The 24,435-nt window shown below is 35.3% G+C and overlaps 4 protein-coding genes across 5 annotated transcripts; 1 reads left to right on the top strand and 3 right to left on the bottom strand.

Moving 5' to 3' along the window:
* Positions 1–289: 289 nt before the first annotated feature.
* On the bottom strand, positions 290–11,284 carry LOC107435346 (MMS19 nucleotide excision repair protein homolog). Of its 2 annotated transcripts, none has more exons than XM_048471965.2 (20): positions 10,696–11,284; positions 10,195–10,257; positions 10,047–10,101; positions 9,535–9,614; positions 8,685–8,843; positions 8,503–8,562; positions 7,681–7,869; positions 7,237–7,290; positions 6,428–6,514; positions 5,590–6,310; positions 4,846–5,225; positions 4,505–4,578; positions 3,529–3,634; positions 2,207–3,111; positions 1,842–1,917; positions 1,621–1,732; positions 1,387–1,463; positions 896–976; positions 720–799; positions 290–624 (listed from the first exon to the last, which is right to left on the bottom strand). In XM_048471965.2, the coding sequence occupies exons 1-20, from the start codon at positions 10,765–10,767 to the stop codon at positions 591–593; spliced, it is 3,465 nt and encodes a 1,154-aa protein (XP_048327922.1). In that variant the 5' UTR covers positions 10,768–11,284; the 3' UTR covers positions 290–590. The 2 variants fall into 2 exon arrangements, with proteins under 2 accessions (XP_048327922.1, XP_015902425.2); XM_016046939.4 differs by having other exon boundaries at positions 9,535–9,632; positions 10,696–11,280.
* Positions 11,285–11,470: 186 nt separating this feature from the next.
* Positions 11,471–14,378, bottom strand: LOC107435321 (uncharacterized). Its single transcript, XM_016046896.4, has 4 exons — positions 14,072–14,378; positions 13,186–13,296; positions 12,137–13,094; positions 11,471–12,029 (listed from the first exon to the last, which is right to left on the bottom strand). The coding sequence occupies exons 1-4, from the start codon at positions 14,306–14,308 to the stop codon at positions 11,803–11,805; spliced, it is 1,533 nt and encodes a 510-aa protein (XP_015902382.3). The 5' UTR covers positions 14,309–14,378; the 3' UTR covers positions 11,471–11,802.
* Positions 14,379–15,109: 731 nt separating this feature from the next.
* LOC107435325 (clavaminate synthase-like protein At3g21360) lies at positions 15,110–16,846 on the top strand. Its single transcript, XM_016046906.4, has 3 exons — positions 15,110–15,724; positions 15,907–16,160; positions 16,250–16,846. The coding sequence occupies exons 1-3, from the start codon at positions 15,365–15,367 to the stop codon at positions 16,611–16,613; spliced, it is 978 nt and encodes a 325-aa protein (XP_015902392.1). The 5' UTR covers positions 15,110–15,364; the 3' UTR covers positions 16,614–16,846.
* Positions 16,847–16,906: 60 nt separating this feature from the next.
* Positions 16,907–22,822, bottom strand: LOC107435342 (lysM domain receptor-like kinase 3). Its single transcript, XM_016046933.4, has 11 exons — positions 21,701–22,822; positions 21,185–21,268; positions 20,309–20,608; positions 19,617–19,762; positions 19,392–19,481; positions 19,182–19,287; positions 18,634–18,785; positions 18,454–18,551; positions 18,219–18,366; positions 17,641–17,748; positions 16,907–17,383 (listed from the first exon to the last, which is right to left on the bottom strand). The coding sequence occupies exons 1-11, from the start codon at positions 22,305–22,307 to the stop codon at positions 17,219–17,221; spliced, it is 2,004 nt and encodes a 667-aa protein (XP_015902419.3). The 5' UTR covers positions 22,308–22,822; the 3' UTR covers positions 16,907–17,218.
* Between the last annotated feature and the right edge of the window lie 1,613 nt (positions 22,823–24,435).

The raw sequence follows: 24,435 nt of genomic DNA, 5'->3' as shown, positions 1-24,435 counted from the left end.
ATTCATAGGCTAACATAATATTTCTCAAATAGCTTAGGCGAAACCAGGCCCAATACAAGCATAGCTTTAAAAAAATAAAAATAAAAAAATAAAAAAAAATAAATAAAAACCAGGTCCAATACAAATATAGAAGATTATGAAGTTCGATAGTTGCAACACAAAATTGTGAGCCTACCTTTCATTATGCAAGTTTTTTCAATAATGACGGAAATTGTTCCTATTACATCGTCACATTGCAATTTGCAAGATTTTGTGCAGCAAATGCATTTAATCCTTGAAAACATTAAAATGATTAAAAGAAAATCGGTTCGATTTAATCATCAATCTTGAAAAATATACAGAAAAATGGTAATTGGGCCAAGTAGAGAAAAAGAGATAAGAGGAACTCCAAAATACTCTCTCATCCTTCTCCTCTTCAGGATTTCTTTTTAGTTTTAAAACTAGAAACAAAATGGTAATATACAAGAGTTTATATTTACAAATGTGTCGTTGAAAATGTCAATGAATACATATGAACTTTACAACGCAATAAATAGGCACATAAAATGTGATTTGCTCAATTGACCTTCGTAAGAAATCTGCCGCGCTCTTCAAAAATGAGGACTTCTTGATGCAATTGATGCCCTGCTCATTGTTCAAGATTAGCCAATAGGAACAGAAATTAAAAGATAAATAACGATAAAAGTATATACTTGAGCTACAATATAAGGGTTACTGACCAAGCTTGCCGGCATCTAACAGCTTCTTGCCGAACAGCCCTCCTAGGATCATCAAGCGCCTTTGAAATGGCTTGGAGTACCTGAAAATGGATAATAGTTTAAAGAAACAACATTCATACACCCCAACACACAAGATAAAACGGAAATTTTATGGTACAAGATAGAACTCTTCTAACCTGTGTTCTCATGGGATAGATCATTGTATAGGGCAGCTTGGACATGGGAACAAGGCATTGAATTGCAGTCTCTCGAACAAGCTGAAAAATAACATTAATAAATGCATTACATGTTTAAACTTTTTAAAAGTTGAATTTTTATAGTAGTAGTACTTCAATTGCAGGAATCTGAAAATTATATAACAGCTACTGTTACAAAATCATTCATTTCCAGCAAAATGCCGGGTGGCATTCCTTTCAACAAATTCAAAAGCATAATATGATCCAATTAAAAGATAATTATGGGAAGGAAAGAAAAACTTGAGTGATCTGGCAATGAAGTTTCCCCTGGCATTCAAAAATTTATTTCATTGATGTATTAATATCCCACTAAGATGGCAAATACTAATAAACATGACTACATGAGAGCAACATAAAAAATGAAAAAAGATACAGCATTCAGCATAAGTAGGACGGAAAATAACTTTGCCACATTTAGTAATAGAGAATACCATCTTATGAGGATAGGATATGAGATCAGTGAGACGATTTATAATTATATGAGCATTCTCCATGATAGCTTCTTGTCCTGCATCGACAAGCTAAATAGTAAGCATACATTTTTTAGGAAAAAAAGTGGTTACTGTAAATATAGATGAGAATACATGCACACACATACCAAAATCTAAAATATCTTTGTTTAAATCAGGTAAAGAGGTTTTTCAATCAGATCCGTTTAACCTTACCATTTTTATCTGTCAATATTCCAGATAAAACTAGCAAAAGAGCATACAGCTTTTCTTTATCCACAATATCTTCACTTAGCACTGATAATCCCTCAAGCAGTATTGGAGTTATCTGCAAGAATTAAATCATATGTCAACGCACTAATGTTAAGCAATCTAATATATGCAAAAATAATGGCATGTATTACTGTGGGAAGATTTTAAATTTCTATAGCACTAACCTTCTTGGCTTCACTCACGACAACAATCAAAGGAGCATCCAATATAACAAGTGCAGATGCCCGGTACAGCATATATCTGTATTATAACATTATATTAATACATAACTGATAATATGATTAAATAGGCACTTCATTTTAGCTTAAATTATTCTTAAAGGTTCTGTAGCAATAACTTCTAAGTAACATTCAAAGTCAATAACATTAAACCCAAAAACTTGTGTTGTAACTTCCTATTTTACACCTTATGGCCTAGAACTGATCTCAGAAAAGCTAAATTAAAAGGAAGTAGGGCCACAGAATCGGAACAAGGAATATTTCCTAGGTCTGTGCCCACAAAATGGAAGAATTCCCAATAATGAATATACCTTGAAAATGATGAATCAGATTTCACTACCAAAGACAGCAGAATAGGCATCACAGTGGAGAAAAAACGCTGCTTATAGAGTGGTCGTATTATTGCATGAAATTTTTGATTCAGACAATCATCAGAATCACTCATTAGAATATGAAATGCATCTGCTGCACTTTTCATCACAGAAGGATGCAAATCCTGCTCACAAGTTTTCTCTAACAAACTCTGCTTCAACTTTGAAGCACCAGTACTGCCATCTGACAATAAGCACTGCAAAAGAATCATTGTTACATCTTTTACTTTTTCATGACCACGCAGAAGTAAACCTTTTCCAATCCATGCTAGTCCAACAATAGCATTGACTTGAAGCAGTCTATTGTTCACATAACCAACGCATAAATCCGAAAGGCCAATTTCAATACCATTACTTGTTGCCTCACATTGCCCTGAAACACTGTTGTTGTAGGAATTCCATGGTTTTGTATTGAAAATTATATATATAGCTTCTTCCAATGCACAATCACTTGAAATCTCTGTTCCATTAGATTTCAAACCCAACTTGTTGATCATAGAACCCAATGCCTGAGCTGATGAAACATATCCCTTTAGGAAGGAGGCTATAAATAAGTGCAGTATTTCTCGTACATTTGGAATATGCGTTTTCGGACGAGCTGCTATAATTATTGATGCAAATAATAGAAGAATACATTCATCTTTATGGGAAAATTTGTCTGTCTGTCGGGTAAGTTGTAATCCTTCAGGATGGACAGGAATGGAGGTGGTTGTGGATTCCTTCACTATAAGAGATGTATTTGATGAAAGTACACTATAGGCCTTTTGGATTATTATGTTCTGACTTTCCTCTGAACAACTCCCAACAGCAAGCTTCGTTGCCATCATTGTTGCATCAAGAAGCCCCTGAAGCAAAACCAAATGTTACCATCATTACTTAGAGAAGTATTGCACTAGGAAATATTCGACCCCGAGGTTTGTCATAATTAAAGAAAGCTACCACTAATTTGAAAGTTCATCAAATTAGCTCCTCATTTGTAATCATCACTTGTTCCAATAATGAACCTTAGACAAAATCATGCCAATTATAAGGGAGCCAACTAATGAAATTTTAAACCAATGGTGACTTCCTATAATTATGTATAACTTCAAGGGAAATTGATGAAAATTTGCCCATAGCACTTTACTTTTCTAGAGAAATCAGTGAATCAATGAAACCAGGCAATACGTGGAAATGAGACTAGTGATGCTTTTAATCCATCGACTGAGTATTACATATGCATTGATATTAAAAAGAAAATATACCAAAAGATATTCACTCACTTTTTCCTGGACCTGAACATCGCTAGCTGTCCAACTCTTAACATGGTTCCAGACATTAATTGCAAATCGTAATAGCACTTCCTCAAGATCTCCAGTTCCATGGATCCTGAGACCATTCCAACAAAAGGCTTCTAGTTAATGGTCATAACTTCCATTCAATGATTGGGGCCCCAACCCCAAAAAATATATAAATAAATGAAAACTGAATGTAAAGAAGATGCAGAAAACATTACAATGAGAGAAAAATTAGTCTAGCACTGGAAGTGAATAACTATATTTCTACAATTAAATAAATCTTCTACATGTACGGGTGGAGGGATGGCAAAATCAATTGCAAAAAAAAAAAAAAAAAAAGGAAAAAAAGGAAAAAAAGAACAAGAAGAAAACACATCTAATGCCTTCAACAAACAAAAAATAAAATAAAATGACTTGTTTGTTTTAATTAAAAAAATTAAAAAATTAAAAAAAAGAAAAGAAAAAAAAACTAAAATAAATTGTTCCTAATGACCCAAAAAAAAAAAAAATTGCAAAACAAATTCATCCTTATACGTGTCTAAATGCTCACTATCTGACGACTAAAAATATGAAAGCCACAGTAACAGCAAAATCCTTAGTTCACGTAACAGGTAGCCAGCCAGTTTTTCTTTCTACTTCACAATAAATTCAAATAAGCAAACTAACGAAACACCATAATAAAAACCAAGTTACATAAGAATGCATGAAAAGTCAAAAACTAAGTTACATAAGAATGCATGAAAAGTCCCTTTCTGTTTTGCTGGTAAAGTGATACAGGTAAAGAATGCAGTGAGGCACATGCAGAACCAAAACTACAAGTCACAATCTTGTTTGTCGGTTTTCAACATCTTTTTTTTTTTTTTGGGGAAATTATTGCATGAAGGCAGCAAAAGCTTAGCAATCAGAATAGAAACTCTGGAACTACAAGTATGAAAAGAAACATTTAGAGAATAATTATTACCAGGGAAAAATCTTATTAGAGAAGCATTCCAAAAGTTGAATTGCCATGTCAACGGACCTCAAATTTCCATGAACCTAGATAAAAAGAATTCAAAATCGAATAACAACTAGATAATAGAAATAAAAAAATAAAAGGAAAAATGAAATCTCTGGTCTTAAAGTTCATAACAAGAAGCACTAATGTTGTTCTTCAAACTTAAGACAGAAATATTAAATAACACAATCAAAATATCCTTAGACAGAATGCATAGAAAGAGGCAAAATTATCAATTTCTTGAAGGAAAGGACATTCTAGAAATTTTGAAAGAATAGTTTTCCTTGTCTACCAAATAGTGGACATACATAAACATCAGATAAAGAGGCAAATACAGACTCTTCCAACCCTCGAATGATTTTGAGCATATGACTCTGCCTGCTTGTGCCGATTTCAAAGATTGCTTCCAGTTTGAGTGAGAAAGGCAAGGTAGACTCATCAAAAGGAACCAATGAGAGAATCTTTTCAACAACAATAGCCATGAAACTTGATGCCTTCTCAGACCTACTGCATGTATCAATAAAAGTACCAATGTGTACTAATGCCCTCAATGCGAGCTTCCATAACAATATATGGTTGAAATCCACTAAGATAATTGACATGAACGTTCTCAGAATATTTTCAAATATGGATCCTGATATAGGTAAAAGATCTTCTGGAAAAGTAGCTAGAATCTGCAAGCCCTTCACTGCAAAAAAATTCAATGGGAGAAAAAAATCAGCAAGTTACTGTCGCTAGATACTGGTATGTAATTAACAAACATACTATTCAAACATATACTCCATTTCACCCTGAAATACAGACAATGAATTGAGGTCTAGTGAACAAGTGACCAATCGCATATATACACAAACTCCTACGACAGGTGTAACAAAATTAGTACAAAATCCCCTTGGGACATATCAGAGGTAGGTGTCCATAGCATAAATGGATCAATTAGTTAAACAATAACTGGGAAATAAAAGAGGAGCAATCAAGTTATTAGTCTGACCAAAATGGTTAATGTAAATCAAGAAAATATATATACTCCATTACAGATCCAAGGAGCTTACCTCTGAAGTATATATCCACATCATCAGACACTTTATTACAACCTGTTCTCAGGGTAGAGCAGAAGGCATTGATTAATGAAAGAGAAAACCTCTGAAGCATGCAACAGCATGCCTCTTTTGCATGAATAGAATCTGTTGCAGTTACTCGGGACTCCATAATTAAATCTCTGTATGCTGAAAGGAGTTCCACACACAGATATACAGCTCCAAAATGAAATTTATTAGCTAAAGAATAATTTTCATCTAGAAAGCAACCACCAGATGAATTTCTTTTAGAAATCTCCAATATATCCATCAAGCGAGGGAAAAAGCTTTCAAAGAATCTATTACAGCAAGCAATGTTAGTCTTTGTGGTAATATATAGGATGCGGCCAACCACATGTAACCTCTGTTTTCCTTGCAAGGGAATATCACTGTAACTCCCATAACTGGTCATGTTGTTGAAAGTGGTACTTATATCTTCATCATCCATAATCAAACTTGAAAGTAAGTCACTATTTTGCATGAGAACTGTTTTTAGGAGCATAAAAGCTTCTGTTGTAATTTCATTCTCCTCAAAGCCAAGACCATTCAGTGATTGTGAAGTAAAAGATTTAGCAGATTCTAGCATTGAAGTACTTATTGCATTTTTTAATGAGATCCAAATAGCTCCAGCATGTTTTGCCATTCTATCTGCTCCATAATTTGGTGCGCAATAACTGAGATACTTCAAAGAGTCAACCTGCAAGTGTTACAGATTTGGTTTTTAAACATAATGCCAAAGATACTTCCACAACATAACAGTGAAATTGCTACCCTTCAATCATAGATATTAGTGAAGTATTAAAGTGGCACCAACCTTTGCTAACGGCAGAGGAGAAGAAAGCTTTTCAAGAAACAACGGAACAGTAAATGGCTCAAAAAGAGGTGTGGATGCAAATGCCAACTGTAGAAATTATATCATACAGTTCAGTAAATCATCTTGCATACAAAAGCACATATTCAATATGATTCTGCAAATTATCGTACTCATAACAAAACAACATAAGAAATTACTAAGAACTATAATGAAAATTCTTCACAGCTCTTTAGGAAGACGTCATTGTTCAAGTGCGCTCTGGCTCATACCTTAAAAGTAATTCAATCAAATGAAAAGTTATTCAAGAGCATATTTATGTGGAAATCAAGGTGCAACCCTCCTTACACAGACATTCCAATGCCAAAATACAGATAGAAGATAGCAAGAAGTAACGAGACAAAGGGACAAACCCTTTATTAGACCTTTTTTCATACTTGGTACATACTTTCATTTAATATATGAAAGTAGAAAAGAGGACCAACAATCCTATCTTTCAACAGTTTACAATGTATTATAAACAGGATTTGTAAAATTCAGCACAACATTAAATTCTATCCATAACCAAAACTAAATATCAATGCGCACTGCTTACAATAAAAACATATTCCTTTAAAATAGTAATAATAATTTAAATTATATTAAACCCATCCAGTTATCCAAAACTGGTTAGTGACTATTATCAGATGAAATGGTATTATTGTGGTTTAAAGAAAGAATTCATCTGCAACAAATCCTGCAATACCAGAAAAGCTAGCTATTCTGTATTCTAAAAAAGCAGAGTTAAATTTCAGTTAAAGCATACTGCATACCATTAGCGCCCTCGAGAGGTCATCCCTTTTCACGTCAGCCTCTTCACCATTTGGCTAGATAATGTTAATAATAAAAACCATATATCAGATATTAAATGAAATACAAAAAAATATGAGGTAAAATACATGTTAATACCAATCTGTATAACAACCATAGATAAGTACAAAAGAAAATCGTATCAAACCTAGTTCTCTGTGTCATTTAAGGAACATCCTAATTGAAGCTAACCTTCTGACTAGAGAAGATTTGCATGCATCAGTTCTCATTTACAAGGTATGCTTTATAACATATTAAAATACCAAACTGTCCACATCGATGAATAAGCAGTTGTCAAAACTAAATCCTTTTTTTTTTTTTTTCACATCATTGAAATTAGTTTGTGCACAATGCTGGCAAAGACAAACAATAAAGCAGTAAATTATTAGAGAAAGAGAGAGACCAACATGTGTAAAATGAATGGGAAAGTAAAGTCCCAAATTCTCAGAAATATCTCCACAATAACTTGCAAGTGGGCCAGATGGATCTGGAAATAGTTGCACCAAAGCCTCAATGATGTGAAATGCTCGAAGCAAACAATAAGGATCCTTCTCTCCATCAACAGCTTCACAGATTCCATAAATAAGGTTCTCACCCTTGCCAAAAATAAACTCAATAGTGTTCAAATATAGAACAGCAAGAAAAGAAGAAGCATGTGAAAAGCAGAAACATTAAAGAGAAATAGTAAGGACAAATCCATTTTTTAAGAGATCTATAATGGATGTTATAGGAAGCAATAGGATGTGTGGAAAATGTTTCTATGAGTGTCAAGACATGCACAGTAAGAGGGAGGGAGGGAGGATGATACTTAAGTTCCAAGCATAGATCATGATGTTGCAAGAAATTGGAAAATAAGATTTGATGTTAAGTGGAAATTAGCATATATTAGTGATGATGTAGGTGACAAATGAAACCCAAATTAATGAATTGTACACACCACTGTTACTTAAACATGTAAAAAAGTTTGCACGATTTTAGTGAATATGCATGAACCAACCACCTAGATAGATATTTTCAGTGTTTTCTATGGTCCAAGTGAATCTTCCAAGAAAATTTCTCAGAAGATGAAATAAAGTGGGAGTTGCAAATTGTTTTGACCACAAAGAAGCTGGTATTTATTGCATCTCTCCCCAATAATTGTTTTTGTTTATCTAAATCTGAAGGTTATAGCATACCAATACCACACAAAAGCACACAGATGAGTTAAATAGTGAGGCAGGAATTAGTACCAGTGAAGCAACCTCATTAGGATATCTTTCAATAAGGCACTCCAAAAGCTCATAGCAAAGCTGCAACAAAAATTGGATGTTAAATTCATGAAATTTTATAAGAAGAACTTGGCATTACATATAGACAATCTTTTCTTCTTTTACAATTTCAGTAATTTAAATAATTTCATTTACAATCTTACCTTCCTGTCATGCTGTCCCAAAGACTGCACCTGTATGTTCCGTAAATAAGACTCGGCAACTGCTTTTGCATCACTGGCAGTAACAGTTCCATTGTTACTTTTCCTCCTCAGCAGTGCCAAGCACCCAACAAGAGCCCCACGTAAAGCTCTCCAATCTGCCTGATATGATTATAACATAATTATACTTTGGGGATTAAAATACAAGACAAAATTAGGAAGCTCAAAGGCAAAACAAGAATCATAATTATCAATCAAAACAACAGGATATAAACAATTGTATGTTACTACGGCGTTATATGTTGCACCATCATTTTCTATAGGTTAATAGAAAAATTTCAGTCTAGTCACAGTTTGGACCAAAAGAGAAAAAAAATAAATAAATAAATAAAAAAATAAAAAAAAAAATCACACATGAATTATTCAGCTCTATGTTTCAACTGTTTCTTCTAGGTGCCAATATAATTTCTTCCTGACTGAATGACCGTATTGTGGAAACATGCATAATCCTATCAGCAAGAACAGGGATGAGATAAATACTAAAGCAACTTGTTATCATCCAATTCACTGTTTGACATCCATATCTTAAACAAATCAAGAAATACTTTCCTAAGCAGTATGGTATGTATTTAAAATATAAATTTTTACAAGGACCAAAAAAAAAAAAAAAAAAAAAAAAAAAAACCATATATCATCCAACCATTACAATTAAACCTAACCACACTCTTGAAGCAAAAGAGAGTTTAAGCACACATCTAAGAAATTGTAAGAGACAAAGAAACAGGGGATAAAAAAATAAAATAATTCACCATCTCTCGCAAGTAGGGATATTGTGAGAAAGATGCCAACTCACCAATCTATCTGTGAAAAATCCAATCAAACTGTGCATTGTAACATTGTCTAGTGGCTTTGATACAAGATTCATGAGCAATTCTGCAATAAGAAGAGTACCTGAAGATAGACACGATGTTCCAAGAGGATCTCAAACTCTAAGAAAGAATAAAAAGTCTAGAGTAACAATTATTTTCTTCATATAACAAGAATACCATCAAGAAAGGAAAAAAAAAAATAATAGATCAGCCCTATCACGGAGGCAGCAATTTAAAGGTGTTTCAAAATAAGAAACAGAAATCAAACTAAAAATTAGAGTAACAAAGTCAACCAACCAAAACGACAAAATAAATCAGCAAATCTGATATCTAGAATACGATTATGCCAGATTCAGCAGTTTACAGATCATCCTGATGGAAATCCACTTGCTCATGCGAATTCCGGTATAAAAACTCAAACTTGTACCTTCATTTACTTGTATTGAACCCATTATAGAAAATTCCACTAAATATGCTTAAGACAACTAAAGAATACCTCTAGCGCGAATTACATTATCAGTAGTCGTCAGATAAATTTCCATCTCTCTGACCTGCATTAGACACAAAAAATAAATAAATAAATAAATAAGCAACAAAATCAGTTACAAACATCTAAAACAAAATGGAAAAGAAACCAGTCATACCAGTGTTTCAATTGTTATCAAGTGATTCTTCACTAGAGAAATGACTGCATCCAAGCTTGTAGCCTGCAATCAACCCATATATATGGCAAGACATCAACTGTCCCAACTCAGAACGAAAAAACATAAAATAAAACCTCATAAATTGAATGGAAAATTTTGACAATTTTGATTGAAGAAACTATCATCATCTAGTAAGGGATTCAAAACACATTGCTCATACCACAAGAAAATTATCATCATCTAGTAAGGGATTCAAAACACATCGCTCATACCACAAGAAAATTAACTTTTGCGGAAAAGTTTTTAATATTCTTAACATAGTTTTAGCTAACCAGTACTGTTAGCAAAGACATAATATTAGTTAAAATTCTGGTATATTAAAATTGTTTTTCTCACTTTACGATCAAAGAAATAGACAGTTTAAAGAACATATAGTAACAGACGGACTTGGCAGAGAGTTGCAGAATATATTTCGCACTGGAAGGGGATGGAAACACGAACCTGCTGAGTAGGAGAGCGAGACGTGTCGACGTATGACTCAATGTGCTGAGCCAACTCGCTCGGGACCGCCATTATCGTGAAGAGAGAGACAGTAGGGTTTTAGAGGAACCGTTTTTGACGAGACTGGAAGAGGGTTTTGAGAGTTTTGAAAAGGAGAGCTGTCCCCGACTCGGTGAGTCGTACGACCACAAAGTTCAAGTTTCTATGAAACGATTCTTTGCAGATAGGCCCCTATTTTTTCTATTATTTGTCTTAGGCACCCCCAATTTCATGTTTTTTTATGCTTTATTTGGTTCCTCCCTACCGGCAAGGGACAACGTGATTCGTAAGTTAAAATTGGAACACTAGATAGCAAGAAATCCTATTTGCAACCTCTGTGGACTTTTCATTTTCATAGATGCTAAAGCCTTTTTCATTCCTACCGTAATTTGATGCTCCACGGACCAACCCAAAAAATTTAATAATTCATATAGAGAGCGAGAAAGAAAAAAAAGGAGAGAGTTCTATTATCTATATAAGCTCCTCACTTTCTACCACAACTTGATGCCCGTGGCTTTCCTCTCAGCTTGGGACTTTTTCGGCAAACAAGGTAATATAGAGGCTTTGAATACTAAAATTGGCACGCTTGCACACTCTAGCAACAAGATTGGCTCATGAAGATTCTTTTATTAAGTTAATTTGCTTGTGTTAACAGTGTCACCCTAAAATTACCAGCTGTATGATTAATATATAATTAAATTCAAATATCTGCTATAAAATTTTGAAAGCAGAAGTGTGAGTGTCCAATGGCCTTCCCCATTGCTGGTTGATAAATGAAGGAACAAATCTTAGAAAAAACAGAGGCAAAAAGCCAGAGATACTACATAGTATCGAGAGAATCACTGAGTAGGTAACAGACCACTTTGGCTTACGAAGCAGATGATTTTCACAGACAAACAGACTACAAAAAAATACATGTGTTTTAGGTGGTGTTACCAATGTGGTATGGATACAAGAACCAATTGATGGGCTCTGAAATTTATGCAGTAGAGATCATAAAGCCAATTGATTAGCTTCTCAATACTTCTAAAGATATGCCATGATCCACCATTCATTACATGTATGTAATTAGATCTCTCCATCATGGGAAACCTCATCCAACCGGTCAAGAAATCCTTTCCCCGTAGCTTCTTGTATAACAGAATCATTAAAACGAATTCCATTACTAGATGCTGCTTCAAATTTCGTCCACAGTTCCTTCTTCAAAGTATTCTCACCAGGATGCTTGCCTCTTTGAATTATGCTTTCCGATTCCTTCCAAATGGGAGTGCTTTCTATGAGTGTAAAGCTGCCCCCTAGAGGTTCCAAGGGAAAATAATTATGTTTAGCATGCTAAAATATCAAAAACTCTAGAAACAAATGAAAAAATAATATTGAAAAATTAAAAATGAATAGATCCTACCTTTTCGAGAAAATGTCTTGGTTTGTTGACCGCCTTGACCTTCAATTTCTTTTAGAACTGATGGATTCACTTGGTTATTAGGAACATGACCACTTAAAGGTAACTGGCAGTTCATAGCAGCATTGTCCAGAGTTTTTTCATCAGGCAGCTCCAGTAAAACACAAGTTTTTGGGGGTGACGTAAACCAATCTGGCGATGCTTCTATTTGTTTCTTTCTATATCCTGGTTTATGAGCCTGTTGTATTCCCAAAAGCTCTGGATACTTCAAAGCCAGACTCTTGCAAGCATCACTACTGGAGGACTCGGAACTTTCTGAATCCCAGCAATTCTTAAATCCCACAGGATATGGAGTGGACTTACGAAACCCATCATGGTCTCTATGGGAGGACTCAGAAATAGGTTCAAGCAACACACAAGATTTAGGAGGAGACATCTTCAAACATGGAGTACTGACAACCACAGATCTTTCTCTTTTTGCAAAACTCACCAGAGAGACAACACCACACTCTTGAGTGCTTCCTGTCTCTGTAGACACAAAATCAGAAGCACTTGGAGTTGGTTTTTTTGTGACACTTGGAGTTGGTTTTTCTGTGACACCTTCAAGCAAATCATTGTTCCTATCTTCAGATATATTGTTAAAGGATGGTAACTTCTCATTAGTATTCAAAGTAATCCTTTCGAACACGGATTTAGAAGGGGCCAGATGTTTGGACGATATTGTTTTTGATATAGGAAGAGGTGTAAGCAGAAACAATTGTCTTCCTCTGTCAATAGTACAGTTAGCACGCCAAGACACAAGTGGTGAAGGAGAAATTAAAGAGTCCACATTCGTCTGCTCCGGACTCTTGTTGGCTTCATCTACAGTAGAAACAACTTGGTTTACTAAAGACTCTCTTGACTGGTTCTCAGGCTCCATAGAATGACTGGAGAGTACCTTCTGAAATCTGGGAACCCATGGCTGCATTCAAAAATCACGATTTTCCAAATCAGTTTTGCAATAGAATGCATGCAAGTTGGACACTATGAAGTGATATGGCTGAAACGTTAACCTGCAAAGAGGAAAGGATTTCAGATAAGACACGTGCAAAAGATTCAACTTCTTTACTCCCTTGTTGGCCCATCGCCTTGATATCAAATGCTTGCGCAACAAGTTCATCAATCTGCCATTCAACACACCAATTCATGTTAGAGCCAACAAAAGCTGGAGGACAACTTCTAAAAATAAACTACAGAAAATGCATATGCAAATATAAATGTATAGGCTCATATGCAAATATAAATGGTGTAGGCTCCAGTTTTAATAACACCATATGAAACATATATGCAACAGGTTATTCCCAATTAAATGGCAGCAAACTTAACTCTTCAGAATAACAGCAAAGTAACATAGCACACCCAAGTCGAATAGTTTGTAGCAGTTCCTACCCTGACCTGATTTCATTTTTTCTTTTTTAAGTTCCCATAAGTAAAATGTTATTACTTTACCTCTTAATTCTTATTTTCTCCATAATCTAAACCGCACTTAGGTACGTGTTTGAAACATCAAACTTCTTAATGAAAAACATGGATTTAAAATCAAAATTACTGAGTCCAGAAAATGCAGAAGACGATATCAAAAAAATTAAAATCAGTTAGGCTGCGATATTATGGCACATGGTACCTACGAATGTTTTCGCTGTTTAAAAATGTAAAAAGAAAATAAGAAAGCTAAGAGAAATCATAATAGCGAAGGTAACATAAAAAGGCAAAAGTTATAGATTCCAAAATCCAAATTCAATTCAATAGGTAATCGATAATACTCACACTTTGGTAATTAGAAATGCTAACGAAGTCAAGAAATTCCAGTCTTATGGTAACATCAAAAGGGAAACGGATTTAATTAATTCAATCAAAAACAAAGTATCAGTTTCGATTGCGATTTCCAAACAACCATACCTGGCGAGTGAGGGAGGAGAGGTCTGAATGAACGAGAAGGAGACGATCGAGTGCGTCGCCGTCTTTTTCCTCATCTTGTTGAGCCCCGCTTCTGCATTCCTTGTCTTCATCTGTGGATTTCTTCGTCACAGCGACAACGGATCTCGAGGATTTTCGAGTTCCACCGCCATTGTTGTTGGATACGTCCCTCAGTGGCTTCCGAACTGACTTCGCCTTTACTTCGCTCTTCCTCGTCATCTCTCTCTCTCTCTCTCTCTCTCTATCCTCCTCTCCCTGTGTGTGAGTGTTGAGTGTATTTGAATTTCTCAACGAGCTCCTCCTGAAAGCGGGGTCATTTGTGTAATTTTCTAGAAGTTCCGCTTCGACTTGAATCGGCCGAGTTCACTGTATCTGAATCGTTCTACAATGGCCTTTCATGAATGGACTAAAATCACATAAAAGCCCAATTAGTGTTAAAAAAAAAAAAAAAAAAAAATCTACATTGGTTGATCTAGCCCATTAACTAAAATTGGTGTTTTCATTTTAAGAAAATAATAATAATAAGCTTACGTCATATGTTAGATTTTAGCAATTAACTTACTAGAAAGCAAACAACACATCATTTTACTATTCACATATAAAAAACTTTCATGCTACAATATCTAATAAAATATTCTTTTATTTTATTATTTAAGATATGATTATATACAATCAATTATTTTTAAACTTTTTTTTATTTAGTTATTTTTCCATAAAACAATAAATGGAAAACATATTATACAAGTCCAAAGGCATCGCATGGCTTTATGCCATTTTAAATTGTTCCTAATGGACAAGAAAATAAATGATTTTTTTTTTTTTTACATAAAGATATTTTTACAAAAAAAAATCCAGATTAAAAACCGAAGCGTTCAAAAATGTTTTCATTTTCGAGCAAAAATAATAGTAATTTTCTTTTCTCAATTCCTTAATACATATAAATGCAAAAGTAGTAACCTATATTATTGTAATTTGTAAAATCCAAAATAAATAAATAAAAAGGCATAAATTATTGTGGCCAAGACCAGATTCAGGAAAAACAGAGAGCGCATATTCCCCTGAACCTGGACGCCAAATAAGACCATGTGTGAAATTCAGCCCCAGAAGCCCCCACAAACTACAAAGAGGTCCACCTCTCCACGTTTCCATTTTCCAAGCCCCTCCTAAACGTTCATTATCATCATCATCTTCTTTACAAATCTTCGAAGAAGAAGAAGAAGAAGAAGAAGATAACACAGCAAACAATTGATTTTCCACAAAAAAGAGAGAGAGACCATGGCAGAGAGTTTGGTGGAAATCCAAATCCCACAGCAAAAGCTGTTCAAGGGAATTGAATTTCCTTCGGTTGTGGGTCCAAGTCCCTCAGTTTCCTTCACTCTCACCCACTTCATCAAAACCGTACAAACCCAGAAACCATTCATCCAGTCGCTGCTTCACAAATCAGGAGCAGTGCTCTTGAGGGGTTTCCCAATAAAAACAGCATCCGACTTCAACGATGTGGTGGAGGCTTTTGGGTTCGAGGAACTGCCTTACGTTGGAGGTGCCGCCCCTAGGAACAACGTTGTTGGTCGTGTCTACACCGCCAATGAGTCCCCACCCGATCAGAAGATTCCTTTCCACCACGAAATGTCTCAGGTACACTTAACAACAACATTACCCTTTTTCCAACTATTTTTTGTAGACAATTTGTCATGTATTTGTCCGTTTCAAAAGAAAGGTTGAAAATTGTGTAGAAAACTTGTAAAGTAGCTTAATATTTCAGTATATGATACTTAAAGGAATGCGCTTTTTTTCTTCTTTTTATCAATACCGAACAGGTTCCTGAGTACCCATCCAAGTTGTTTTTCTTCTGTGAAATAGAGCCAAAAAGTGGGGGAGAAACTCCTATTGTCCTTAGCCACATTGTGTATGAGAGAATGAAAGAGAGGTACCCTGAATTCGTTGAACGATTAGAAGAGCACGGTTTGATATATACTCGATTTTTAGGACAAGAGGATGACCCTTCATCTCCTATTGGCCGTGGATGGCAGTCCACCTTCTTGACCAAAGACAGGACTGTGGCTGAGCAAAGGTTTGTCTTGTATACTTAACAAATTATTAATTATACAATTCTGGAAACATGGTGTTATTATGGTGGAAATTATACAACTTTCTTGACAGGGCTGCTAAGTTAGGCGTGAGGTTAGAATGGATGGAGAATAACGTAGTGAAAACGGTAATGGGTCCGATCCCGGCAATCAAATACGATGAGAGTAGAAAACGAAAGATTTGGTTCAACAGCATGGTTGCTGCTTATACAGGGTGGGAAGACTCGAGGAATGTTCCTGAGAAGGCCGTCACTTTTGGCGATGGTAAGCCATTGCCAGCAGATATTATCCACGATTGCTCCAGAATATTTGATGAGGAATCTGTTACCTTCCCATGGCAGAAATGTGATGTTCTTCTGGTGGATAACTTGGCTGTTCTTCATTCCAGACGTTCATTCACTCCACCTCGCCGAGTACTCGCATCGCTCTGCAAGTAGACTACTTGCTTGGCTCTTCCTGTAGAGAGGGAAGAAATGCCTGCATTAAGGGATGAGGAGATATTCTGTACTATTATCGCTTGCTCTGTTTCCTCTGTTTCATTTATGTAAACAGATTAGAATTGGAGCTTTATATAATAATCTCTATCGGAGGAATGTTGGGTCTTTTATGGTATGTAAACTTCGCCAAAGCAAAACACGTGAATCTTAAAGCCATTATGTCAGGTTTTCTATGATTTTGTAGCAGGCAAGTCCATGTAAATAGAGGTCAGGAAGGAATTAAGAAATTGCTGTAAAACCAACCTACTCAAATAGCCTTGTATTACCAAGCAAGAAGCCTCTACCCAGTGCCATCATCACATTTTACATTACATCAAAATTTTTCCAGAGATAAAATCATCAATGAATATTACAACTAATAAACAGAAAAAATAAGCACAAAAGCATGAATGGATTGCCTAAAAACTTCCACCATATTGTACCACTATATCTGTGCTGCTATACAAGCATAATAATCCAGATAAAATTACTACTAAATGGCTCACAGCCAAGAAGGAAACACGCTAGAGTAATGGATTGAAAGGAAAATTACTTCATCACCATCTTCATCTTCCCTGGACAAGGCCACTGAACACTTGGCTGTTCCCTGCAAGAGTTGCCTCCCATTCCACAGAGGAAAGGAGTACGTGGGACAGGGAAATCACCACTTGTTTCATGTCCGGCCGTAGGATAGGATCTTCATCTACACATTGCTTTGCTAGCATGGCCATCTATGCAATGAAATACACCAAAAAAGTAGAGACGTTGTCACTAATATATAGCTGGTGATACAATTTTTATAAACAATGTAGCACTTGTTTCATAACATCAAAAGATTTACCACTTAGGACTAGGAGGACAAGATTTTTCTAACCAGACAAGTCAAATTAATAGCAGCAGATTTCTGTTTTATGATAACTTGTGTATAAATGAAGCTTAAAACTATATTCATGACACATAGGGATTTTAGAAGGTGATTACGATTTACCTTGAATAGACAATCATGGGGATACAACTCCATCATATTCGGATCAATGTAATCTTTCATGCTTGACATGCTCATGGAGTCAGGTGAGTTCCTTAGAGCTGCTAGCATCTGCAATTATCACAAAAATTAGGAAGGATAAACTAAATAAGTAAACATCAAACATATGCTTGTACAAGAATAAGTTGCAATAGAAAAAAGAAACAGCCATGACACTGTAAACGAAGGGTGAGAATAAGGTGCAGGAAAACTACAAGAAACACTGACTACGTACAAATCTATGCATTTGAAAGACGCAAGCATGAAATAGACTTGGAGAGGGATAGCTGAAATTTTTCTTTTAGCTTCTCTTTTGATTTTATATTGTTATAAAAACATTGTTCTTAACCTTTTAATTCAAAATTAAAGGCTAGTTGATAAATTATAACCATGCTTAAACTAACTGTACCATACTTCATTTTCATAAACTTTTAGAAGACTTTCTCCTATACAAGTAGGAAAAATATCAAATTAAATAAATTAGAGTTGAATTTCGTTTCAAAAAAAAAGGAGTGTTTCATGTAATTATCTGCAGGACTTACAATGGATACCAGTGAACGCCTTTCCGGATTTTTCATAGCCATGCCTTCAGTACGAATGATAGCTTCCTTTCCTGATATAATCTCAAGAAGAACAACTCCAAACGCATAAACATCACTTTTTGTTGTAGCAAGGCCATTACTCAAATATCTGCAAGGAATCAAGAGTCAAGTGATTGACACTAGTTGAAGAAATTGTTCAAGAAGTAGTAGTCAACTACGAAGTATATTTACTCACTCTGGAGCCAAATAACCAAATGTACCAACTACTTTTGTTGTTGAAGCCTCTCCCTCACTTGTTTTCCCAACAAGTTTTGCCAACCCAAAATCTGAAATCTAAATGGAGAAGAAAGTAGAGTGAGACAAATAAAATGTAGACATAGACAACACATACAAATCAATGAGTGCATATAAAAACCTTTGCCCTGAAGGTGCCATCAAGTAAAATGTTGCTTGTCTTGATATCTCGATGAACATAATGAGCTTTGGTGTGCTCATGGATATATTCAAGTCCTCTGGCAGCATCGAGAGCAATCTGGACCCTCATGATCCAGGAAAGTGATGTATGACCTACAATCAAGTTAATCATTCACACGGTTCGATATTATATATGCATTCATGGGCAACCATACAAGAAATTGTCCAAAGTCCATAACTCACATGACCTCTAAAAATTGAAAGTTTAATCTACAAAAGGTATGCCATGAGACTTGTCAAAGGAATTTAATTGAAGAGAATTTGGTGCAAGATAATTGTATCCATTTTGGTGAAGTTATCATAAATGGGCCAGAACATACTTATGATGTTTATAAGGATACATCTACTGAAAATGAAATCAATTTTGACATCCAAATAGTCGGGGGGAAGGGGGGAAAGGGGGGAAACTTCACCAATTTGAGAAAGCATAAAACTAGTCTGTCTTGACAGCTAGATCAATGATGTACAAAGCATTAATGTGAATCTTACCCTTGTTCTGAGGATCGTGTAAATGACTTCTAAGTGAACCTTTTTGGGCAAACTCATATATCAGGAAAAGCTCATCATCACTAGCTGCATAGCCAATCAATTCTACCTTGACAAAATTAAACGAAGAGGAGTCAAGTTTCCAAAATACTGAAAGAAACAAATTTTGATATTAAAGATATTGGGGATTATTCGGGCTATGTTGAGCAATACCAGATTTGTGTGGTGAACCTTGCATAGGACTTTCATCTCTGCCAGAAATTCTTTAGTTTTTGTAGCAGTCATCTTTTTAATAGCAACCTCCTAAAAAGAAGTCAAATCATAACACCAAATATCTATAAAAATGAAACCGACTCCAAAAATTGTGTAATCTACAATTCCATATACAAATAAACTTAGAACATAAAACTTTTAAGAACCACGTAGAAAGCTGCAGACCTGGTCACGAAGGAGACCATAGTACACAGACCCATATGTTCCATGCCCCAGAAGGCTTGAATCTGAGAATCCATCAGTGGAGGCAAAAATTTCTTCGTATGTGAAAATCACAGGCTTTTCCGTGTCAAATACATCAGTCCCAAGAGCTACAACAAAAAAGAAGACCAATCAAACATCCTGAGCTCAAGGAGAAATTATCCCCAGGGTTGGGGGTTGGGGCAGGTGGTTTTCAAGGTAGCTTGAAGCTGTATTTTACAAATAATAACGATCATATCTCATAAGTTCTGTATGCTTCATGAGAAAGAATAAGTTATTGTAATTCACCAACCAAAGGATGCAAACATAAGGATGTTTCTTTATGAGACTTAAGTGATTGATTTCAAAAACAGTTTTCACAAGCCTTCATCATTTTCCAACATTCAAGCACATTACCTCCCAATAATCTCATTTGAAGACTAAAAGCTGTTTATGTATTACGCCAATTTATAGCTGCATCTATGTTCTTGGACATCAGCAAAACTATTACCAGATCTTTTCCTTTCTCCTTATCCCCCTTTTTCTTATTACGTCAATTAAAGATATTTCCTCACCACAAAAGCATCCAATTGACATATTTAGAAAGCACATCATATTAAAATCTCGGGAACTAAAAATGCACTAGTAGGTTAACTAAGGCAGTTTTGAGAGTCAACCTTTAGGAATAGTTATCTGCTGGCTGCTAGATTCTCCATTACTTTGCTTCAAATCTCCAGACTTGCAGCAGACATACCTCCCTGAACCACAACAGAAACTTGGCTTCCGAAGAATATGGAACTTATGAGAAATCTTGCCACCAGAATCTTTCGAATGACTCCTTTGTGCTTCAGTAAAGCAGTTTGATGATCTCAAGGTAACATAAACAACTATACTTAGTACAATTAGAGCAAGAACAATCCCCATACTCCCAACAATCCATATATATGGCACATGAGCCTTATGATTCGCTTCATCAGCTGCAATCAGATAGCATTCGAATTATTCATGAGAAAGTGGCACTTATGTAACACATTATCTTTACTGGAAGAACCAAATAGAAAATTAGATTGGTATGTGGAATTTCATATATAAATATGTGTGTGTGTGTGTGTGTGTGTGTGTGTGTGTCAGAATTTGGAAATTAATCACAAAAGAACTTTCATTGCCAAAAAGTAAGTCAATGCCACTATTAAGATACTATTCGTAAATGCAATGGTATAATCATCTGGCTGACAAGTGAGAACGGTCCCTATTGTAAGTCAAAAGTCAAAAATGACCGCAAAATCCTGATAATTCTTGTTATCTTTTCTTCACAGGATCACTCGAAGAGCATGTATGAAATTCATTAATTACAAAATGACCTTTCAACTCGAACTACTTCTCGTTTGACCAAAGATACATTATGCAACATTAACTTCAACACAAACCAGACCGTAACACAACTGCCTAGCAAAGCAACAGTTTTGAAATTTATGTAAACGTTAAGAATACAAGCAAGCAGTTATTTCGAGCACTATCGTTTATAACACTTTTTGAGATATATAAAACCATACCTGAGAAATCACTAATCGATGGAGCAGGAGCAGGACCAGGAGAGGGAGGGATATCAGTCTTCAAAGGATAAGGCTCACCAGGAACTAGCATTCACAAAGAAAGCTAAATTAACATATAAGTACGAGGCAGAACAAGGGGATTAAAATAGTTCATTGCAAATTACACAAATATGAAGGCCAATTCAATTTGAGTATTTAGTGTGACAAGAGGAGTTTTCAAAGAGATTCATGCGTAAGACAATAAGTTAAAACAATTTTACACTTATCCAGCTATTAACAAGCACTTTCTATCAACAATAAAAATGATCCTTTTCCTCTCACAATATAGATTTAATGCACAACATAATAACATTGATGATAACTTGTGCAACAATAATCCCAAGCACAATCAAAATGAAAAAAGGAATGTCCCAAGTGCTTCAAGTTTGGCCTCAATTATAACACAAGGTTTCAATTTTAAACGCCTAAGAACATGATATTTGTAAATTAAAAAGGAAAAAAGGGAAAAAGACTGACCCGAGTCAAGAGGTATGTAATAGAGAGCACCCACAGTGACATTAGCAGGATTGTCAATGGCATTCACTTTCTCAATGCTATCCATACTCACACCAAACCGGCTCGCCAACGATTCAATACTATCCCCATCCCTCATCACATAGCTCATCAAATAGTTCCACAGCCCACTCGAACACCCACAGAACAGACTCAACGACACAACGGCGCCGTATCTAGCCGGTCTCGTCGTGTTGGGCAAAGAAGCCAACCCATCGTAGGCCTCCATAACCAAGTCGTACACATTCCCTTCACTGGATTTCACAGTAAACGTGGTGTTGGTCACGTAATTCTTGATCCCCGACGCACACGAACAGTTCTTCTTAATGAAAACAAACCCCTGCCCATCATCCCCTTCCACGGTCACGTCGTTAGGCAACACGTCGAACATGCTCTGGATTACAGCAAGTGTCTGGTTTGGTTGCGGCTTGAAGGCCAAGAACGACGTGCACAAACCGGTCGTGTCCGTACAATTCATGGCTGCTGCTGGGAATGAAAATAGTTTAGGGACTTGCAGAAACAGAATGCACAGTATTAGCATCCCAATAGCCGTACTTACTACGAGACTCATGGCTTCGAGAAAATTGATTCTCTAAGAATAAAAAAAATCGAAATTAATGAAATGAAGCAAGTTGAGCTAAACAGCAGTCAAGCTGAGATCCAGAATCGATAAATTGGGATTAATTTTTAGCAGAAAAAGAGTGAAGGAAAAAAAATTCAAACTTGATGAAGAAACTTCAGCGAAACTAGTAAAGTTGTCTTCTTTCTTTTATTTTTTTATTTTTTTATTTTCTCCCTTGTGTATTACAAGTAAAGTATAAGAAATTGTTGATTGGTGAGATTGGGATCAATCTCAGTAACTGAGAGAGAAAATGAGAAAGCTTGTAAAGAAAAGGTGGGGTAGAAGAGAAAGTTCAGTCACAAGGACTTAGACAGAGAAAAGAGTGAGAGGAAAGAAGTAGTGGCATTAAGGGGGTTTGAAGGACGAAAGAAGAAAGGAATGAGGGGACTCTGAGCAGAGCATTTCTGTGTATTCGTGAAAAATGTTTTTGCTCTGCTAATGACCTCTCTGAGTCTCTCTCTCTGACTCTGGTTAAAACTGCTTGCAACACTGTACTGGTGAAAAAAAAAAAAAAAAGTGAGAAAGTGACTGCTAATGAAGCAGCCACCCACCAGCAGATATTTGAGATCACCTTTCTCTTGGACTAAGCTGCCCCTCCATTTTATTTTATTTTTATTTTATTTAATTTTTGTGGCAACTAGAAAATTAAATTGTATAAGAGATTGAAAATTAAAAAAACTCTTATCTTCATCTGTTGTACAATTACCAGCCACCCTCACCAAACATGTCATAAAAGTTTTCCAACTACAATTCACGTATTCAACAATCTGTTTTAAACATTTACCGAGAAAAACCAAATCGTTTTTTACTTTCTTTTTTTTTAAACAAGTATAAAAGTATTATAAGACTGCATATAATGAGAAGAATATTGCTACTTATAGCATAGGCATACCATTTAAAGAGCTTTAACAACGGAGAATCTGATCAGCACGAAAATTTTAATTTAAAAAAAAAAAAAAAAAAAAAAAAGTGGGATATGGGATTGGAAGCAGATTCCGGAAAACAGTGAGGGGGGTAAAATGGGAAATGAAATGGGGTAGAGATGTTTTGGTTAATGAAGGCTGGTTTCGGGAAAAGGATGGCACAAGTTGCGAAGAGCTGGCAATGACAATGAGATCAACAGTTGGCTGGCCCCACAAAATATTGTGCCAATTTCTCAAGTACTCGCCGATGATTTGTCGTTAGCTCGGATACTCCCGTCGTTTCTCAAGGTATGGTTTCGTTGACCTTGTAATTTTGACCCATCCAACCGACAGCGACGCACCCTCAAGGCTCTGATTCCACACTTCCAACACAAATGTAACTGGAAATAATACAACAATCAGAGCCGTTCAATGTTATGACTTTTTTTTCTTTGGGTGCCTGAATTGCATTTTTGTTTGCTTCTACAAGGAAAAATAGTACAGACTATTAATAGTACCGATCCTAAATAGTAAATACTAATACTTCATTTTAATGCTAGTGCTTCTTAAATTGAAGGGGAAAAAAAAAAATGTTACTCTCATTCTTATTATTATTTAATTCTCTCCTTTGTTATGATGATGAACAGAAACATCATCGCTAAAGACACAAAAGGCAGCTTTTAGGGTGGAAAACAATAATAAAAGAGCGAGACAAAGCAAAAACAAGAAAAAGTGAAAAACACACCTCTACAGTGTTTAGAATCTCTACAAAAAGCCGCCCCTGTAGCTTTTGTCCAAATTAGCTACTGTCAATGCCAATGTTCCAATGTTAAATCTCATCCTAGGTTTTTGACCTTATGCACAAAGAACTAAACCCCATATTAAGTGGACATTTTAAGACAACAAGGGAAATAAATGTATTCGCAAAGAAAAAAAAAATTAAGTGAAGAAATATTTTGTCTTTCGAATATGCTTTGTATTTTAAGATTTTGAGTTTTTTTGTGAGTTTGATTTTCTATCACTAGTGATTTTAAAATCTATAATAGTACAACATTTATATATGCAAATATATCAGAATTAAACAAGATGAGAGATGAATTTTCTCTATAAATAAAATTATCATCAACATTCAATATATTCTACATTTTTCGCATTGATTATCTTTAAATATTCCA

The sequence above is a fragment of the Ziziphus jujuba genome, chromosome 1 (assembly GCF_031755915.1).
Source record: "Ziziphus jujuba cultivar Dongzao chromosome 1, ASM3175591v1".
Taxonomy (NCBI): Eukaryota; Viridiplantae; Streptophyta; class Magnoliopsida; order Rosales; family Rhamnaceae; genus Ziziphus; species Ziziphus jujuba.
Note: the sequence above shows the minus strand (reverse complement) of the source record. Positions and strands in the feature narration are given on the sequence as shown.